The following is a 22267-nucleotide window of genomic DNA, read 5'->3' as shown; positions in this document are numbered from 1 at the left end:
TGGTTCTATCTCACTGTGTGGCAATGAGCTGGCTCTATCTCACTGTGTGGCAATGAGCTGGCATCTGTGTATGCATGATGGGGTAGTGGTTCTATCTCACTGTGTGGCAATGAGCTGGCTCTATCTCACTGTGTGGCAATGAGCTGGCATCTGTGTATGCATGATGGTGTAGTGGCTCTATCTCACTGTGTGGCAATGAGCTGGCATCTGTGTATGCATGATAGTGTAGTGGCTCTATCTCACTGTGTGGCAATGAGCTGGCATCTGTGTATGCATGATAGGGTAGTGGCTCTATCTCACTGTGTGGCAATGAGCTGGCTCTATCTCACTGTGTGGCAATGAGCTGGCATCTGTGTATGCATGATGGTGTAGTGGCTCTATCTCACTGTGTGGCAATGAGCTGGCATCTGAGTATGCATGATGGGGTAGTGGCTCTATCTCACTGTGTGGCAATGAGCTGGCATCTGTGTATGCATGATGGTGTAGTGGCTCTATCTCACTGTGTGGCAATGAGCTGGCTCTATCTCACTGTGTGGCAATGAGCTGGCATCTGAGTATGCATGATGGGGTAGTGGCTCTATCTCACTGTGTGGCAATGAGCTGGCTCTATCTCACTGTGTGGCAATGAGCTGGCATCTGTGTATGCATGATGGTGTAGTCGTTCTATTTCACTGTGTGGCAATGAGCTGGCATCTGTGTATGCATGATGGGGTAGTGGCTCTATCACACTGTGTGGCAATGAGCTGGCTCTATCTCACTGTGTGGCAATGAGCTGGCATCTGTGTATGCATGATAGGGTAGTGGCTCTATCTCACTGTGTGGCAATGAGCTGGCTCTATCTCACTGTGTGGCAATGAGCTGGCTCTACCTCACTGTGTGGCAATGAGCTGGCATCTGAGTATGAATGATGGGGTAGTGGCTCTATCTCACTGTGTGGCAATGAGCTGCCATCTGTGTATGCATGATAGGGTAGTGGCTCTATCTCACTGTGTGGCAATGAGCTGCCATCTGTGTATGCATGATGGTGTAGTGGTTCTATCTCACTGTGTGGCAATGAGCTTGCATCTGTGTATGCATGATGGTGTAGTGGTTCTATCTCACTGTGTGGCAATGAGCTGCCATCTGTGTATGCATGATGGTGTAGTGGCTTTATCTCACTGTGTGGCAATGAGCTGGCATCTGTGTATGCATGATGGTCAAATGACAGGCATCATCAGATCAACTGCCATGTTTTAAGTACAGAAATACGGAGCATAATCACTTGGTTCCAAGAAAAATCACAAAGCTGATATCTGCTAGTTTACAAAATATGAATATTGAAAGAAGAATATAAATCATAATCTCTAAGGAAAGAAGACCGGGTAGAATGTGTAATTTTCAGTTTATAGAATACAACAACCACTTGTTTTTAAGTGCCCGTTTTATCAAAGTCCACCTTGGAAATACCCAGCGTCATTTATGTACCAATCGCAAATATATTTAAGTTTAATGCACGAACTAAGTCTGTATATATAAATGTATTAATGTCCTAACAGCTACGTATTTCCTACCATCAAGTTAAACAATAAAACATGAGACATGAAAAATTAAACATTATTTCTGCACGTTCCGCCACACAGAGTTGTACAAAGCTCTGTGGCCGTTCAGTACGTCTGCAATAAAGACTTGACTGACCATGACGGTGGGGTATTATTTGCTGTACAAGTCTTTGAGCACATGTCTGGCTAATTGCCCATCAGTCGTGTATGTTAACACCATGATCCCACTTCAGATACCAGTCCCTTGTCTCCTACTCATCTCCTCCCACTGTCCGCCACTCCAGGATCTGCTACCACACAAGTATACTGAATACTGTGTTCTACACAATCGACATCACACATGACAGCTCGTTCTGTCCGCCACTCCAGGATCTGCTACCACACAAGTATACCGAAAACTGTGTTCTACACAATCGACATCACACATGACAGCTCGTTCTGACTGCCAATATTCAGCATGCCTGGGGATAGGTGGACTTGCAATAATTATTAGTTTAATCATACTTTCTAGATAATGTAAATAAGAACAAGTTGCCCCTACAAGAGACTGGAGTCTTTACTGTCCACATATCTAGACTTGCAAATTAGGGGGATAGAATTACTACCCATTCATGAAGTTTTCTTTCACTACAGACTTGGAGCAAGGCACTGGGAAAGGTGACTGCACTCATAGAAGAATAGCTTGAGTGAGTGAGTGAGTGGGAATTATCGGCAATATTTCTCTGCCACTTCCACAAATGCGATGTGATACCACATAATAACATTTAATAACACAGCACTTAAACATTTAATAACACAGCAGTTAAGGCGTATATTCTCCTCCACGTTATTCCAAAGGAACGACAAAGTGTGGCCAATTATACCCGAAGAGATAATGAGAGACATTGACAGTAATGTTCCCCTGACAAATGCCAACGATCTGCATAATATCAGCAAAATATTTGTCAAAGTGTAATTCATTATCCCAAATTAAACCTAAAATTATCTAACTGAATACGTTATTAGGCATAAATAATAACATGGATAACCTGACTCATCAAATGCCGGTAGAAATGACAATCTGCACCGAAATATCTTCCGGGCTGGATCTGAAGTAATCACCTTTCTCCTAACAATGCCTGAGTTGTCTCCATGCATGACTGCAGCTCTCATTTAGTTCTATAATAGGACAATTGTCTGCTAGACATATAAAAAAATGTTCTATTATCGCAGCCTGCAAAAGATATGACAGTATAAATATTGTGTTATTATCACAGCACCTGTTATGTGTCTTCACCGTTCCTCCCAAGTAGGAATATTCTACTTTCAGATTCCCTACAGAAATTCCTGTAACAATGTTATTCTTCCCTGTTATGTATACAGCCGCTGTGCACCAACGACGTGGGGTAATCGTCGGACACATTAGGTATGCTGAAATAACATATCCAAAAGCCAATATTCTTAAGCTGTATGCCAGGGGACACATGTGGGCAGGTCAAACTATTTCTGTAGGCATATTGATAAAACGATAGTGTAGTTTATCAATAAAACAGATCCCTCTGTAGATAAACATTCCTGTTTACAGATAGGCTAAATCATTATGTACAAACTTGGCTCCTTACAGAGACAAGAGGTGACATAAAGTGGCACTTACCTGACGTTGGAGGGGAACCACCCTGCCGAGAGCCTGGCGTGTCCGCACGGGGGTCTGTCCGTCCGAATCCGTGTTTGCCTCTGGAATGGAACAGCACGGGTAAAGTGAGATTGTACACTCCCGGGTCCTACAGGCCGGAGATCACACTGGCCCACTGTACCAGACAGGGGACACTTGCTCTTAACAATGATTGGTAATAAGTCCTAATAGTGGAGTCTGATGGGATTAAGTGTGTGTTGTGTGTATGCCACCAGTGTCAGAGATACAGATGCTGGTAGTCCTCTCTGTGTCACCCGGTCAGTGAAGCGAGGTGCTACCTCCCACTGATGGAGTCACTGGGGCAGACAGGCGGTATTATCTTGCTCGGGGTGGCTTTGATGAGAGAACTGGACAATGCTTCTACTGAAAGCTGCCAGAACACCTTCCCGTAGTATCCATACTCGAGTTGTGCACACCGACAGCAGCCCGCCACGCTGACTCGTTACAGGGCCGCCCCTTTCAGAGACTCACAGCCAATGATAGCTCACACTACAAATTACACCGGCTGGGGAAAAACTGATCAAAATGAACCTCTACTAGTCGGAGTAGCTGTGCGGGTGTTTATCAACACAGTCTTACATGAGCTAGACCTGCCCTTATGACAGTGTTGAGTGTGAGGGGTGACCTAGGTCTTCAGTGTTGATGTGAGCTTGACTGAGAGACCACAGCCTGCAGTGAACCCTCCTCGCAGTGAGTATGTGTTTCTTCTCTCTATCACACACACTGTACACACACCTTCTCTCTATCACACACAGAGTGCACAAACCTTCTCTCTATCACACACACAGTACACAAACCTTCTCTGTCACACACACAGTACACAAACCTTCTCTCTATCACACACAGTACACAAACCTCTCTATCACACACACAGTACACAAACCTCTCTATCACACACACAGTACACAAACCTTCTCTGTCACACACACAGTACACAAACCTTCTCTCCATCACAAACACAGTTCACAAACCTCTCTTTCACACACACAGTACACAAACCTTCTCTCTATCACACACATAGTACACAAACCTTCTCTCTATCACACACATAGTACACAAACCTTCTCTCTATCACACACAGAGTGCACAAACCTTCTCTCTATCACACACAGAGTGCACAAACCTTCTCTCTATCACACACACAGTACACAAACCTTCTCTCTATCACACACACAGTACACAAACCTTCTCTCTATCACAAACACAGTACACAAACCTTCTCTCTATCACACACACAGTACACAAACCTTCTCTATCACACACATAGTACACAAACCTTCTCTCTATCACACACACAGTACACAAACCTTCTCTCTATCACACACACAGTACACAAACCTTCTCTATCACACACATAGTACACAAACCTTCTCTCTATCACACACACAGTACACAAACCTTCTCTCTATCAATCACACACATTACACAAACCTTCTCTCTATCACAAACACAGTACACAAACCTCTCGATCACACACAGAGTACACAAACCTTCTCTCTATCACACAGAGTACACAAACCTTTTCTCTATCACACAGTACACAAACCTTCTCTCTATCACACACCCTGTACACACACCTTCTCTCTATCACACACAGAGTGCACAAACCTTCTCTCTATCACACACACAGTACACAAACCTTCTCTCTATCACACACAGTACACAAACCTTCTCTCTATCACACACAGTACACAAACCTCTCTATCACACACACAATACACAAACCTCTCTATCACACACACAGTACACAAACCTTCTGTCACACACACAGTACACAAACCTTCTCTCCATCACAAACACAGTTCACAAACCTCTCTTTCACACACACAGTACACAAACCTTCTCTCTATCACACACAGAGTGCACAAACCTTTTCTCTATCACACATAGTACACAAACCTCCTCTCTATCACACACACAGTACACAAACCTTCTCTCTATCACAAACACAGTACACAAACCTTCTCTCTATCACACACACAGTACACAATCCTTCTCCCTATCACACACATAGTACACAAACCTTCTCTCTATCACACACACAGTACACAAACCTTCTCTCTATCACACACACAGTACACAAACCTTCTCTATCACACACATAGTACACAAACCTTCTCTCTATCACACACACAGTACACAAACCTTCTCTCTATCAAACACACACAGTACACAAACCTTCTCTGTATCACAAACACAGTACACAAACCTTCTCTCTATCACACACAGAGTACACAAACCTTCTCTCTATCACACACACAGTACACAAATCTTCTCTCTATCATACACACAGTACACAAACCTTCTCTCTATCACACACAGTACACAAACCTTCTCTCTATCACACACATAGTACACAAACCTTCTCTCTATCACAGACACAGTACACACAACTTCTCTCTATCACACACACAGTACACAAACCTTCTCTCTATCACACACAGAGTACACACAACTTCTCTCTATCACACACACAGTTCACAAACCTTCTCTCTATCACACACAGTACACAAACCTTTTCTCTATCACACACACAGTTCACAAACCTTCTCTCTATCACACACAGTACACAAACCTTCTCTCTATCACACACAGTACACAAACCTTCTCTCTATCACACACACACAGTTCACAAACCTTCTCTCTATCACACACAGTACACAAACCTTCTCTCTATCACACACATAGTACACAAACCTTTTCTCTATCACACACAGTACACACACCTTCTCTCTATCACACACACAGTACACAAACCTTCTCTCTATCACACACACAGTACACACACCTCTCTATCACACACATAGTACACAAACCTTCTCTCTATCACACACAGAGTACACAAACCTTCTCTCTATCACACACACAGTTCACAAACCTTTTCTCTAACACACAAACAGTACACAAACCTTCTCTCTATCACACAGAGAGTACACAAACCTTTTACTCTATCACAAACACAGTACACAAACCTTCTCTCTATCACACACACACAGTACACAAACCTTCTCTCTATCACACACACAGTTCACAAACCTTCTCTCTATCACACACAGTACACAAACCTTCTCTCTATCACACACATAGTACACAAACCTTTTCTCTATCACACACACAGTACACAAACCTTCTCTCTATCACACACATAGTACACAAACCTTTTCTCTATCACACACACAGAACACACACCTTCTCTCTATCACACACACAGTACACAAACCTCTCTATCACACACACAGTACACACACCTTCTCTTTATCACACACATAGTACACAAACCTTCTCTCTATCACACACATAGTACACAAACCTTCTCTCTATCACACACACAGTACACAAACCTTCTCTCTAACACACAAACAGTACACAAACCTTCTCTCTATCACACAGAGAGTACACAAACCTTTTCTCTATCACACAGTACACAAACCTCTCTATCACACACACACAGTACACAAACCTTCTCTCTATCACACACACACAGTACACACACTTTCTCTCTATCACACACACACAGTACACAAACCTTCTCTCTATCACACACACAGTACACAAACCTTCTCTCTATCACACACACACAGTACACAAACCTCTCTATCACACACACACAGTACACAAACCTTCTCTCTATCACACACACACAGTACACAAACCTTCTCTCTATCACACACACAGAGTACACACACTTTCTCTCTATCACACACACACAGTACACAAACCTTCTCTCTATCACACACACACAGTACACACACTTTCTCTCTATCACACGTATATTGTAAAGTAAGCACACTTTCTATCTCACAATTTCACAATTTCAGTGATAGCACTTCGTCTCTGATACTCCAGCAAAATTATCTCTTTTATACACCAACTTTGATATATATAGTATGTGATAACACCATGGATATTAGCTGTTATACACCAGCAATGATCTATTATGTCTGATATCACACGGATTATTGACTGCTTCACACCAGTTATGATATATAGTATGTGATATTACCAGGAATATTATCTATTTAATCCCAGCTATGATATATAATATCTGATATCACACAGAATATTAACTGCTTCACACCAGTTATGATATATAGCATGTGATATCACCAGGAATATTATCTATTTAATCCCAGCTAAGATATATAGTGTCTGATATCACACGGAATATCAGCTGTTATACACCAGCTGTGATATATAGTCTGTGATATAATCAAGAACAGATTCCAGCTGTAACAAAGCATCAGCTACAGCATCAGTTACAGCATCAGCTGTGATGTGGAAGAAGACATGTGAAACAAGAAGCTGGTGTAGGAAACTTCACACATTAATGCCAAGCCGACATATTGATTGTATATCTGCTTGTAGGGGATTATGAGCAACGATAGAATTATAGTGATAGAACCATTTGATTAGGTGAACACCAAACCATTTGACAATGAAGAGACTGGTTAACTTATGGTTGTCAAATAGTGTCATATTCCTATCAAATATATTGTTGTGTTTCTCAGACCTGAAAGAAATACCATTGTGTGACAAGCATTGTCTCAGTGAACACTGTATAATATACCTTCAAGTGGAATATTACCTGCAATGTCAATGAAGAGTTTACTTATGGATTTCAACTTGGTATCGAACTGGAGATTGTAGCTTTCTTCGTCTGACACATCACATCTGACGGTGTGACTTGCCTGATCATGATAGCCAGGTCTGCCAGGTCATGTGAATATCTCATCGTTACATCTCTGTTATCGGGTTCTATTGCATGGATTCTACTGCAGACAAGTTAACTAGTTACTAACTGCCATACTGTCTCAGTGACTAACATCATGTCTAACTGCAGTACTGCCATCATGTGACTGTCTTACTGCGATACTGCCATCATGTGACTGTCTAACTGCGAGACTACCATCATATGACTGTCTTACTGCGATACTGCCATCATGTGACTGTCTAACTGCGGTACTGCCATCATGTGACTGTCTAACTGCGAGACTACAATCATGTGACAGTCTTACTGCGAGACTACCATCATGTGACTGTCTAACTGCGAGACTACAATCATGTGACAGTCTTACTGCGAGACTACCATCATGTGACTGTCTAACTGCGGTACTGCCATCATGTGACAGTCTAACTGTGAGAAAGTTGTAAGATGCAAATTATCTAAAGAAAGATATTTAATTGGTCCTCAAAGTTGCCAGACTCTCATCAACAAATGTCTCAAAGAATGTCAGGTGGTTAGAGAAGAGCAGTTGAAGAAATGTTGAACAAATGCTTTTGAAGTGTCAGACATTCTGCAAAGAAAAAATTGTGCTGCCTGGAAAAAAAATGAAATTCACTCCTACACTTGTGGCTGAAGTTCTAATATAAAAGATGAAAGCAGGCGTTCTTCATATAAAACAGTTAGATAATATTCCAAAAATACAAATTTGTTTGAAAAAATTAGATAATGTCTGGTTGTCAACTGAAACATTAGCCCACTGTCCACCTGGACAAGCGCCAGTTAAATCTATAATTAGACATGGGGAAACCCAATATTGTAACTGTACCTTCTTCCTGGTATGGCAGAGACATATGATTTAGTGCTTGACCTCACTCAGGTCAGCTGGTCAGGGGCCCATGGTGTAGAAGATAAATTTAAACTGAGGAAAAACCCAGTCCTGGCACACAGGCTTGCCGGGGAGGAGGGGTGGGGGGGGGGGGGGGGACGGCTGCCAGCTGTAGTATCTGATGGCTTCATGAGCACCCTGGACTATGTGTGTCTGTCTTGCTCATTGGGACTGTGGAAATGTGTGTCAATCAGTGACTGGGGAAATGTGTGTCTATCTGTGACTGGGAAATGTGTGTCTATCTGTGACTGTGGAAATGTGTGTCAATCAGTGACTGTGGAAATGTGTGTCTATCTGTGACTGTGGAAATGTGTGTCTATCTGTGACTGTGGAAATGTGTGTTTATCTGCGACTGTGGAAATGTGTGTCTATCTGTGACTGTGGAAATGTGTGTCTATCTGCGACTGTGGAAATGTGTGTGCAGCATCCTACGTACACAACACAGGGAGACAGATCTGATCTGTGCAACCAACAAACACAACAACGTGAAACAGCACAACATAAAGAGAGCGACTGATAAAGAATCACAACACTAGGCTCTCAAAGATCATTTTTCCATCAAAACTATCACTAGTCGTGAAGGATGAGAAACCATGCAATCGGATCCTCCTTGGCAAAACGCAATGGCAATATCTTCCTGTTGGATAATTTCAATATCAGCTTTCTGCAATGCCAACAATGAATCAGTCGATAGATTGAAAACCCATATCATTTTTTCTTCTGATATCATGAGGAATAAGCAATCTATATTGAATCCCCTATCAATCACCGTCAACCACGCTGTTCACTCCGACTACCAACTAAGTATTTAGATTTCCATTTCCTCACACAAAAAATTCATTGATAATCAATTTTAAAAGTCTCAATTATTTTGTCGTAAATCTTCGATCAGTATAAGTTACGTGCTGGAGATGGAAGCAGGACGATGATGGGTGCATATTTCCATTTCTAATAGCTTCATTTTAAATAAATCCATTTCAAGTAGGGGACTTTGATGTGCATCACCCACTCTCAGGGCAATGCTCTCTCCACACTGTCACAACCCTCTCTACACACCATCACAACCCTCTCTCCACACTGTCACAACCCTCTCTCCACACTGTCACAACCCTCTCTCCACACTGTCACAACCCTCTCTCCACACTGTCACAACCCTCACAACCCTCTCTCCACACTGTCACAACCCTCTCTCCACACTGTCACAACCCTCTCTACACACTGTCACAACCCTCTCTCCACACTGTCACAACCCTCTCTCCTAACTGTCACAACCCTCTCTCCACACTGTCACAAGCCTCTCTCCACACTGTCACAACCCTCACAACCCTCTCTCCACACTGTCACAACCCTCTCTCCACACTGTCACAACCCTCTCTACACACTGTCACAACCCTCTCTCCACACTGTCACAACCCTCTCTCCACACTGTCACAACCCTCTCTCCACACTGTCACAACCCTCACAACCCTCTCTACACACTGTCACAACCCTCTCTACACACTGTCATAACCCTCTCTCCACACCGTCACAAGCCTCACAACCCTCTCTACACACTGTCACAACCCTCTCTACATACTGTCACAACCCTCTCTCCACACTGTCACAACCCTCTCTACACACTGTCACAACCCTCTCTCCACACTGTCACAACCCTCTCTCCACACTGTCACAACCCTCTCTCCACACTGTCACAACCCTCACAACCCTCTCTACACACTGTCACAACCCTCTCTACACACTGTCACAACCCTCACAACCCTCACTCCACTTCTCTCACCAAGGCCAGTGTCACCAAGGCCAGTGTCACCAAGGCCAGTATCACCAAGGCCAGTATGACCAAGGCCAGTATCACCAAGGCCAGTATCACTAAGGCCAGTATCACCAAGGCCAGTATCACAAAGGTCAGTATGACTAAGGCCAGTATCACCAAGGCCAGTATCACTAAGGCCAGTATCACAAAGGCCAGTATCACTAAGGCCAGTATCACAAAGGCCAGTATCATCAAGGCCAAGGTCAGTATGACTAAGGCCAGTGTGCCTAAGGCCAGTATCACCAAGGCCAGTATCACCAAGGCCAGTATCACCAAGGCCTGTATCACCAAGGCCAAGGCCAGTATCACCAACGCCAGTATTTCTAAGGCCAGTATCAGCAAGACCTGTATTGCCAAGGCCAAGGCCAGTATCACCAAGGCCAAGGCCAGAGTCACCAAGGCCAGTATCACTAAGGCCAGTGTCACCAAGGCCAGTATCACCAAGGCCAGTGTCACCAAGGCCAAGGCCAGTATCACCAAGGCCAAGGCCAGTATCACCAAGGCCAAGCCCAGTATCACCAAGGCCAAGGCCAGTGTCACCAAGGCCAGTATCACTAAAGCCAGTATCACCAAGGCCTGTATTGCCAAGGCCAAGGCCAGTGTCACCAAGGCCAGTGTCACTTAAACCAGTATTACCAAGGCCTATATTGCCAAGGTCAAGGACAGTGTCACCAAGGACAGTGTCACCAAGGCCAGTGTCACCAAGGCCAGTGTCACCCAGGCCTGTATTGCCAAGGCTAAAGCCAGTGTCACCAAGACCATTGTCACTAAGGGCAGTGTCACCAAGGCCAGTGTCACTAAGGCCAGTGTCACCAAGGCCAGTGTCACCAAGGGCAGTGTCACCAAGGCCAGTGTCACTAAGGCCAGTGTCACCAAGGCCAGTGTCACCAAGGGCAGTATGACTAAGGCCAGTATCACCAAGGCCAGTATCACTAAGGCCAGTATCACAAAGGCCAGTATCACAAAGGCCAGTATCATCAAGGCCAAGGTCAGTATGACTAAGGCCAGTGTGCTTAAGGCCAGTATCACCAAGGCCAGTATCACCAAGGCCAGTATCACCAAGGCCTGTATCACCAAGGCCAAGGCCAGTATCACCAACGCCAGTATTTCTAAGGCCAGTATCAGCAAGACCTGTATTGCCAAGGCCAAGGCCAGTATCACCAAGGCCAAGGCCAGAGTCACCAAGGCCAGTATCACTAAGGCCAGTGTCACCAAGGCCAGTATCACCAAGGCCAGTGTCACCAAGGCCAAGGCCAGTATCACCAAGGCCAAGGCCAGTATCACCAAGGCCAAGCCCAGTATCACCAAGGCCAAGGCCAGTGTCACCAAGGCCAGTATCACTAAAGCCAGTATCACCAAGGCCTGTATTGCCAAGGCCAAGGCCAGTGTCACCAAGGCCAGTGTCACTTAAACCAGTATTACCAAGGCCTATATTGCCAAGGTCAAGGACAGTGTCACCAAGGACAGTGTCACCAAGGCCAGTGTCACCAAGGCCAGTGTCACCCAGGCCTGTATTGCCAAGGCTAAAGCCAGTGTCACCAAGACCATTGTCACTAAGGGCAGTGTCACCAAGGCCAGTGTCACTAAGGCCAGTGTCACCAAGGCCAGTGTCACCAAGGGCAGTGTCACCAAGGCCAGTGTCACTAAGGCCAGTGTCACCAAGGCCAGTGTCACCAAGGGCAGTGTCACTAAGGCCAGTGTCACCAAGGTTATATTAAGATGTATAACATGAACCTGATCTCCCTCTCTGACCTAACAGTAAGCAAACACACACACACACATACACACACGGACACACACAGACACACAACCACACCAGCACGCGAACACACACACAACCACACCAGCAAGCGAACACACACACAACCACACCAGCACGCGAACACACACACAACCACACCAGCAAGCGAACACACACACAACCACACCAGCAAGCGAACACACACACAACCACACCGGCACGCGAACACACACACAACCACACCAGCACGCGAACACACACACAACCACACCAGCAAGCGAACACACACACAACCACACCGGCACGCGAACACACACACAACCACACCGGCACGCGAACACACACACACACACACACACACAGATGGGGCTGTTGAGACTACAGTCGTGTCATACAGCTAATCGTCCGTCAGTCGTTCCCCCTCCTCCTCCACCTCGTCACTGCCCAACAATTGCTGCTCTAACAGAATCCATTTGTGCAGCAACAAATTTCAAGAACATCACATAAATTTCAGGAATGTTACAGCGATTTGACTGAAAATTACACAAATTTGCCATGTTTATTCACAACTGTCTTTTTTCAACCTCTTTTATGATTTTCGTGATGTCTCAGGGGTCTTAAACCAATCTCTGTTTGCAGCAGGCCACCTTGTTAATGCACGATTTAACACTCCAATTTTATGCTCCGTTTGCTGGATCTGCATCGAAATATTCCATCATAGCTTGTGGCCCCAGTGCAGACAATTTGATAATCTGAAATATTTCCTGTCCTACAAATGTCCATTTATCAGCTTGATGCTTCTGAACAGAAAGAGGGAAAGAAGTTGATTATAACTATTCTCATCATGGAGAAAATCATTCTCAAGTTTGCTTCACATACAGAATGCCGGGATCTGATGGAGATGAGCCCCTTTGTGTCAATGGATGAACACAGAAAGAACGTCCAGCACCAGGTTCAGATGCCGTCTCCTGGGGTCAGCTTTCTCCTCCTGATGCACTCCACTCGCCACTTATCACACTCTGACAATCTTCATGACAATCTCCTCATGACACTCTGCATGACACTCTGCATGCCATCTCCTCATGACACTCTGCATGCCATCTCCTCATGACAATCTCCTAAGGGTGCTCTCCTCATGACACTCTGCATGCCATCTCCTCATGACACTCTGCATGCCATCTCCTCATGACAATATCCTCAGGGTGCTCTCCTCATGACACTCTGCATGCCATCTCCTTATGACACTCTGCATGTCATCTCCTCATGACAATCTCCTCAGGGTGCTCTCCTAATGACACTCTGCATGCCATCTGCTCATGACACTCTGCATGCCATCTCCTCATGACACTCTGCATGCCATCTGCTCATGACACTCTGCATGCCATCTCCTCATGACGCTCTGCATGCAATCTCCTCATGACACTCTGCATGTAATCTCCTCATGCTTTCCTGACAACATTCTCCTGACGATGCTCTCATCATACTCTCCTCATAACTTTTCCTTATGAGCATTCAAGATGCTCACAAATCTCTATTGATAAGGGGGCGGTGGGGTAGCCTAGTGGTTAAAGCTTTGGCTCGTCACGCCGAAGACCCGGGTTCAATTCCCAACATGGGTACAATGCGTGAAGCCCATTTCTGGTGTCCCCAGCCGTGATATTGCTGGAATATTTCTAAAAGCGGCGTAAAACCATACTCACTCACTCACTCTATTGATAAGGTCCCCCTGCACTCGGCTCATGAAGCTCTCACTACATTCACCACAGCAAGACAAACTATCCATGATGCCCCAACAGCAAGACTAACTATCCATGATGCCCCAACAGCAAGACAAACTGTCCATGATGCCCCAACAGCAAGACAAACTATCCATGATGCCCCAACAGCAAGACAAACTGTCCATGATGCCCCAACAGCAAGACAAACTATCCATGATGCCCAAACAGCAAGACAAACTATCCATGATGCCCAAACAGCAAGACAAACTGTCCATGATGCCCCAACAGCAAGACAAACTATCCATGATGCCCAAACAGCAAGACAAACTGTCCATGATGCCCCAACAGCAAGACAAACTATCCATGATGCCCAAACAGCAAGACAAACTATCCATGATGCCCCAACAGCAAGACAAACTGTCCATGATGCCTCAACAGCAAGACAAACTATCCATGATGCACCAACAGCAAGACAAACTGTCCATGATGCCCCAACAGCAAGACAAACTACCCATGATGCCCCAACAGCAAGACTAACTATCCATGATGCCCCAACAGCAAGACAAACTGTCCACGATGCCCAAACAGCAAGACAAACTGTCCACGATTCCCCAACAGCAAGACAAACTGTCCATGAAGCCCCAACAGCAAGACAAACTATCCATGATGCCCCAACAGCAAGACTAACTATCCATGATGCCCCAACAGCAAGACTAACTATCCATGATGCCCCAACAGCAAGACAAACTGTCCACGATGCCCCAACAGCAAGACAAACTGGCCATGATGCCCCAACAGCAAGACAAACTGTCCATGATGCCCCAACAGCAAGACAAACTGTCCACGATGCCCCAACAGCAAGACAAACTGTCCACGATTCCCCAAGAGCAAGACAAACTGTCCATGATGCCCCAACAGCAAGACAAACTGTCCACGATGCCCCAACAGCAAGACAAACTATCCATGATGCCCCAACAGCAAGACAAACTGTCCACGATGCCCCAACAGCAAGACAAACTATCCATGAAGCCCCAACAGCAAGACAAACTGTCCATGATGCCCCAACAGCAAGACAAACTATCCACGATTCCCGAACAGCAAGACTAACTATCCACGATGCCCCAACAGCAAGACAAACTGTCCACGATGCCCCAACAGCAAGACAAACTATCCATGATGCCCCAACAGCAAGACAAACTGTCCATGATGCCCCAACAGCAAGACTAGCTGACCACGATGCCCGAACAGCAAGACTAACTATCCACGATGCCCCAACAGCAAGACAAACTGTCCATGATGCCCCAACAGCAAGACTAACTATCCATGATGCCCCAACAGCAAGACAAACTATCCATGATGCCCCAACAGCAAGACAAACTGTCCATGATGCCCCAACAGCAAGACAAACTGTCCATGATGCCCCAACAGCAAGACTAACTATCCATGATGCCCCAACAGCAAGACAAACTGTCCATGATGCCCCAACAGCAAGACTAACTATCCATGATGCCCCAACAGCAAGACAAACTGTCCACGATGCCCCAACAGCAAGACAAACCGGCCATGAAGCCCCAACAGCAAGACTAGCTGACCACGATGCCCGAACAGCAAGACTAACTGTCCAAGATGCCCCAACAGCAAGACAAACTATCCACAATGCCCCAACAGCAAGCCTAACCTTCCACGATGTCCCAAGACTATCCTGTCACTATGACAACTGTCCAAGATGCCCCAACAGCTAAACTAACCTGTGGCTATGACAACAGTCAACCATGTCACCACAGCAAGACTAACCTGTCACTATGACAACTGTCATCATTTGAAACTGGAAATTTAACCTGTCGCTATGGCAACACTCCCCGTTTCCCCTCGCCAACAAGAGTCAATGCATCATGGGCTTGTCCAATATGTTCGACAAAGCCAAGCTCCAATAGCTCCACAAATCAGATTTATCCCAGAAATGGAAAAAGGGAGAAGAGAAGCGGTACACTAATCTTCCCAGCGGAGAAATAAAAGAGTCAAATTCCACCTGAAACTGACAACAACTCCAGCTAAGCTTACCTGATCCAATCAACTCTCAACTGGGCATGGAACTGATCCCCACCCCCCAACACACACACTGAACTGATCCCCACCCCCCAACACACACACATAACTGATCCCCACCCCCCAACACACACACAGAACTGATCCCAAACCCCCCAACACACACACATAACTGATCCCCACCCCCCAAAACACACACAGAACTGATCCCCACCCCCCAAGACACACACTGAACTGATCCCCACCCCCCAACACACACACAGAACTGATCCCAAACCCCCCAACACACACACAGAACTGATCCCAAACCCCCCAACACACACACAGAACTGATCCCCACCCACCAACACACACACTGAACTGATCCCCATCCCCCAACACACACACTGAACTGATCCCCACCCTCCAACAACTGTCTGTGAAGTTTTTGATTTAAATTCCAATAATAAAGACTCCAGATGTGTGGCAACAGTAAGTAAGGTCCCTAACCACAATGCACCAGGGTCAGACCCACAATGCACCAGGGTCAGACCCACAATGCACCAGGGTCAGACCCACAATGCACCAGGGTCAGACCCACAATGCACCAGGGTCAGACCCACAATGCACCAGTGTGACCCACAATGCACCGGGGTCAACATGAGAAGCAATGAGAACCTTGAACCAGTGAGTGTCTCTCCAGACAGGGTGATGGTCTGTCTGCCATGGACTAGGCCACAGAATGAACTAAGCCCCATTTCAAAGCTGCTTTTGTCCTGATGGTCGTGATGGTTCTAACTCTGCAGTGAGGGTTCTGCTCAACTCTATACTGAGTTAAACCTCAAGAGCTGATCTACCCACACAAGAGCCTGCTTGTTTTCTCCAAGTTTGGCAAAGTCCATTGTCTCCGGCATGTCTTGTGCATGCCTCTGACCAACATGTAGATATGGAATCCATATTGGCAACATTTCAGAGGGTGATTCAAGTATTCATTTGTCGACCAGCGTTATAATGAGGTCAGCGGTTCAGGGGAGTCTTCAGAATTGAATATCCTTGGTGTGACAATAAAACTGGCCTCAACCATATAACCACAATTTTCACACATGGAAGTTTTTGTCATGTCAAGGTCAAGTTTTTATAAAGAAAGTCCTAACATATACTTGGGAACTCGGGTACTCCGGTACTCGGGTACTCGGGTACCTGGGTCAGGTGGATACTGAGTAGGACCGGGGTACTGAGTAGGACCGGGGTACTGAGTAGGACCGGGGTACTGAGTAGGACCGGGGTACTGAGTAGGACCGGGGTACTGAGTAGGACCGGGGTACCCACAGGACTACCCGGACCCATGGTTAGTCACGTGATATAATGTTAAAGGGCAGAAATCATCTAGAAATCTATGGTTACACTGTAAGTGTTCGCATTTCTTTCTGACCATGCACCCATTCCTTCTGACTTTATATGTTTGAATAAAGATAAAACTTCAGTCAACTTCAGTATATACATGACCAGATCGCTTTATACGTGTATCTAAATACATTTGCAACGGGTACGGTCAAACTATTCCCAATCGGACATTTTGTACCATCATACAGAGGGTACCTGGTAGGGTCAGGTAGTAGGGGGCTGGGTACCCAGGTAGTAAATTTGAACTCATCCCTACCCTTATACAATACATTCTGATCGGAACAATGTTTGAAATTCATAACATCCAAACCAGTAACATATGTTTGGGGAATTTGACACTTGTATCTGGTGAACATGAAATGTTACTAATCCCTGTACTACTTCATCTGCAACATTGCTCTTAATCTCCAATCATGTTATTCAATTGTCAGCAATTGTCAATAAGAGTCATCACCGTGATATTGCTGGAATATTGCTAGAAGCGGCATAAACCATTCTCGCTCACTCACTCCCAGGAGACAGCAGTTGAGTAGGGCTAAATCTCTATGTTCTTTGTATTTGGTGACAAACATTTAAACAAGTATTGCTTTTTTTAAACACTGAAGTACTTGTCTGATACAATCAATAACGATTCATCACCAAACTGCCAGCAACTTCATTTCAATCATAAATATTATTCAGGCCATCAAAATCTATTCACAAAACAAACCCTACAAACTTCGATATAGTTTAATAATATTCTCATTCATTATGTTTGAGAACATCAAGGAGAGTTTGCACACAACAGCTGTACTTGAATGTACAATGTAGTAGTGAATCATATGTACTTGAATGTACATTGTAGTAGTGAATCAGACGTACTTGAATGTACAATGTAGTAGTGAATAAGGTGTACTTGAATGTACAATGTAGTAGTGAATCAGGTGTACTTGAATGTACAATGTGGTAGTGAATCAGGTGTACTTGAATGTACAATGTAGCAGTGAATCAGGTGTACTTGAATGTACAATGTGGTAGTGAATCAGGTGTACTTGAATGTACACTGTAGCAGTGAATCAGGTGTACTTGAATGTACAATGTAGCAGTGAATCAGGTGTACTTGAATGTACAATGTAGCAGTGAATCAGGTGTACTTGAATGTACAATGTAGTAGTGAATCAGGTGTACTTGAATGTACAATGTAGTAGTGAATCAGGTGTACTTGAATGTACAATGTAGTAGTGAATCAGATGTACTTGAATGTACAATGTAGTAGTGAATCAGGTGTACTTGAATGTACACTGTAGCAGTGAATTAGGTGTACTTTAATGTACAATGTAGTAGTGAATCAGGTGTACTTGAATGTACACTGTAGCAGTGAATCAGGTGTACTTGAATGTACACTGTAGCAGTGAATCAGGTGTACTTGAATGTACAATGTAGTAGTGAATCAGGTGTACTTGAATGTACAATGTGGTAGTGAATCAGGTGTACTTGAATGTACAATGTAGCAGTGAATCAGGTGTACTTGAATGTACAATGTGGTAGTGAATCAGGTGTACTTGAATGTACACTGTAGCAGTGAATCAGGTGTACTTGAATGTACAATGTAGCAGTGAATCAGGTGCAGCAGTGAGGGGAGAGGGAGACGGCGGGGTAGTTGATGTCGGTGGAGCAGTGAGGGGAGTGGGAGACGGAGGGTAGTTGATGCCGGTGGAGCAGTGAGGGGAGAGGGAGACGGCGGGGTAGTTGTGATGTCAATGCAGCAGTGAGGGGAGAGGGAGACGGCGGGGTAGTTGATGTCGGTGGAGCAGTGAGGGTAGAGGGAGACGGCGGGGTAGTTGATGTCGGTGGAGCAGTGAGGGGAGAGGGCGGGGTAGTTGATGTTGGTGGAGCAGTGAGGGGAGAGGGAGACGGCGGGGTAGTTGATGCCGGTGGAGCAGTGAGGGGAGAGGGAGACGGTGGGGTAGTTGATGTCGGTGGAGCAGTGAGGGGAGAGGGAGACGGCGGGGTAGTTGATGCCAGTGGAGCAGTGAGGGGAGAGGGAGACGGCGGGGTAGTTGATGCCGGTGGAGCAGTGAGGGGAGAGGGAGATGGCTGGGTAGTTGATGTCGGTGCAGCAGTGAGGGGAGGGGAAGACGGCAGGGTAGTTGATGTCGGTGCAGCGGTGAGGGGAGAGGGAGACGGTGGGGTAGTTGATGTCGGTGCAGCAGTGAGGGGAGAGGGCGGGGTAGTTGATGATGGTGGAGCAGTGAGGGGAGAGGGAGACGGCGGGGTAGTTGATGCCAGTGGAGCAGTGAGGGGAGAGGGAGACGGCGGGGTAGTTGATGCCGGTGGAGCAGTGAGGGGAGAGGGAGACGGCTGGTAGTTGATGCCAGTGGAACAGCATCACACCGACAGCGCTGTAACAGGGAAGCAGGTGTTGGTGAGGTGAGAGATGAGGCTGGGTTGTGGCACATCTGGCACTCCATTATCTCTTGCTATCAACATCACTTAATTATTCACATATTAAATGTGTACTGGAAATTGATGATAGCTCTGCATTCCTCCGCGTTCCTCTGTGTTCTCTCGTTGCTGCGGCTGTATCAACGTACCAAGGAGTAATTAGTGCTCACCTACCATTGGGAAGTTTCAAAATACTTCATGCTTTTATCCACACATTGAAGGTTTGAGGCCAGGAGGGTGAAAATATCGCTTCTGTTCCATAAATACCCAACTTGTGGCACATACACTGGGTAATTAACCTGGAATGTATTCCAACAAGAACGTATCGTTCCATTCCAGGAACACAATCACTCAGCTGTAACCTCTGATAGTGATATTCTGGAGAGAAATATACAGTTCTGTTTGGGATAGGATGTAGGTTGGAAAATTTTCAATTTTACCCCGAAACTGATGTGTTAGACTGAGGAAATTTACTAGGTGCAGGTTTCGGCTCGGAGTTGGCAGACCCAGGGGACCGATCTCTATTCTACCATGACCCTCCTCCACCCCTATCATCCCCCTCGCCCCTCAGCTGTCAGCTGTGATGTCCCTCAGGACGAAGTGTTATTGGTTTGTACATAGGAACCGCAGACACACAATGTCATTAGGTAAAACTTTCCATTTCTCCAAAGTGTTCTTTTCACTCAGTCAACCAAACTGTGTTTTTTATGCCCTAAATATCTGACTGCTACATTTTATCAAGATTGTTGCAAGTGTCCCCAAGTCCGTTGATATCTGCTACATTTTATAAAGATGTTTCCAAGTGATGGTGACAATGTTAAATGGGAATGTTAACCTTGACATCTGACTGTGCTACATTTTATCAAGATGTTTCCAAGTGATGGTGACAATGTTAAATGGGAATGTTAACCTGAAGTTAGCAGAGGGTTTGTCTTTAGTTTACTTAACTTTTGAAGGAAGTATATCACACACAACACTAAACACTCACCTAAATGTCTCCTAACACATAGGACCAGGTTTACTTCTTCAATAGTTTAAATTATTAAAAAAAAAGAACAGCAGTGGGCTTTTGTACAACGAATGTAAGAAATTTAAGATATTCTATTTTCCAAAGACTGTGGAACTATTCAGTACTAACGAGGAATATCATTCATGATATCTCCTCATCCCACAGAATGTGATTCATGATTTCTCCAGAGAAGCAATGAAATGGTAAACACCAGGAAGGATACACTGACTCACCCAGCTGTTTGTCTCAATATCAACACATCAATGAGATGATTGGTTAATCAATAACCAGCCTATCAGATCTCTGTCAAGGTCTGCTGAGTAGAACCATGCTGATTGGTTAATCAATGATGACTACTAATATACTGGCCAATCAGATCATCAACTTCAAGGGGAGAGGGCATGAAGATTATTTAGAGATGTGCAAGATCCTATCAAACTTAGTACTTCTCATTATCAACTGCTACTAAAGGATATAAGTAGCTATATTGCTTCTCAATAAAAATCAGGTTCACACTAGAGATGGTAGGATATACATAGCCATTTTGTTCTGAATAAGAACCATATTCACATAAGGGATGGTAGGTTCTACGTGGTGATATTGTTTCTGTAGGTTCTACGTAGTGACATTGTTTCTGTACGTTCTACGTAGTGATATTGTTTCTGTACGTTCTACGTAGTGATATTGTTTCTGTACGTTCTACGTAGTGATATTGTTTCTGTACGTTCTACGTAGTGATATTGTTTCTGTACGTTCTATGTGGTGATATTGTTTCTGTACGTTCTATGTAGTGATATTGTTTCTGTACGTTCTACGTAGTGATATTGTTTCTGTACGTTCTACGTAGTGATATTGTTTCTGTACGTTCTACGTAGTGATATTGTTTCTGTAGTTCTACGTAGTGATATTGTTTCTGTACGTTCTACGTAGTGATATTGTTTCTGTACGTTCTAAGTAGTGATATTGTTTCTGTACGTTCTACGTAGTGATATTGTTTCTTTAGGTTCTACGTAGTGATATTGTTTCTGTAGGTTCTACGTGGTGATATTGTTTCTGTACGTTCTACGTAGTGACATTGTTTCTGTACGTTCTACGTAGTGATATTGTTTCTTTAGGTTCTACGTAGTGATATTGTTTCTGTAGGTTCTACGTAGTGATATTGTTTCTGTACGTTCTATGTAGTGACATTGTTTCTGTAGGTTCTATGTAGTGATATTGTTTCTGTAGGTTCTACGTGGTGATATTGTTTCTTTAGGTTCTACGTGGTGATATCGTTTCTGTAGGTTCTACGTAGTGATATTGTTTCTGTAGGTTCTA

At 44.8% G+C, this 22267-nt stretch overlaps 2 protein-coding genes across 4 annotated transcripts in view; one reads left to right on the top strand and one right to left on the bottom strand.

The window, feature by feature from the left end:
- LOC139477913 (uncharacterized) overlaps positions 1 to 22267 on the bottom strand; it is a 263405-nt gene that overhangs the window by 151988 nt on the left and 89150 nt on the right. For both annotated transcript variants that reach the window (XM_071260356.1, XM_071260357.1), the window contains exon 4: positions 3172 to 3251. In XM_071260356.1, coding sequence (XP_071116457.1) covers positions 3172 to 3251 — 80 coding nt within the window. The remainder of the gene's footprint in view (positions 1 to 3171; positions 3252 to 22267) is intronic.
- LOC139477912 (uncharacterized) overlaps positions 3258 to 22267 on the top strand; it is a 189223-nt gene continuing 170213 nt past the window's right edge. Inside the window, exon 1 of one of the 2 annotated variants that reach the window (XM_071260352.1) lies at positions 3258 to 3900. The gene's annotated coding sequence lies outside the window, so the exon portion shown is untranslated. Of the gene's footprint in view, positions 3905 to 22267 lie in introns of both variants that reach the window. The other variant, XM_071260353.1, reaches the window with a different exon arrangement.

The sequence above is a fragment of the Haliotis cracherodii genome, unplaced genomic scaffold, assembly GCF_022045235.1.
Source record: "Haliotis cracherodii isolate W230 unplaced genomic scaffold, xgHalCrac1.p SCAF_37, whole genome shotgun sequence".
NCBI classification, from domain to species: Eukaryota; Metazoa; Mollusca; class Gastropoda; order Lepetellida; family Haliotidae; genus Haliotis; species Haliotis cracherodii.
This window is presented reverse-complemented; position numbering and strand designations above follow the sequence as displayed.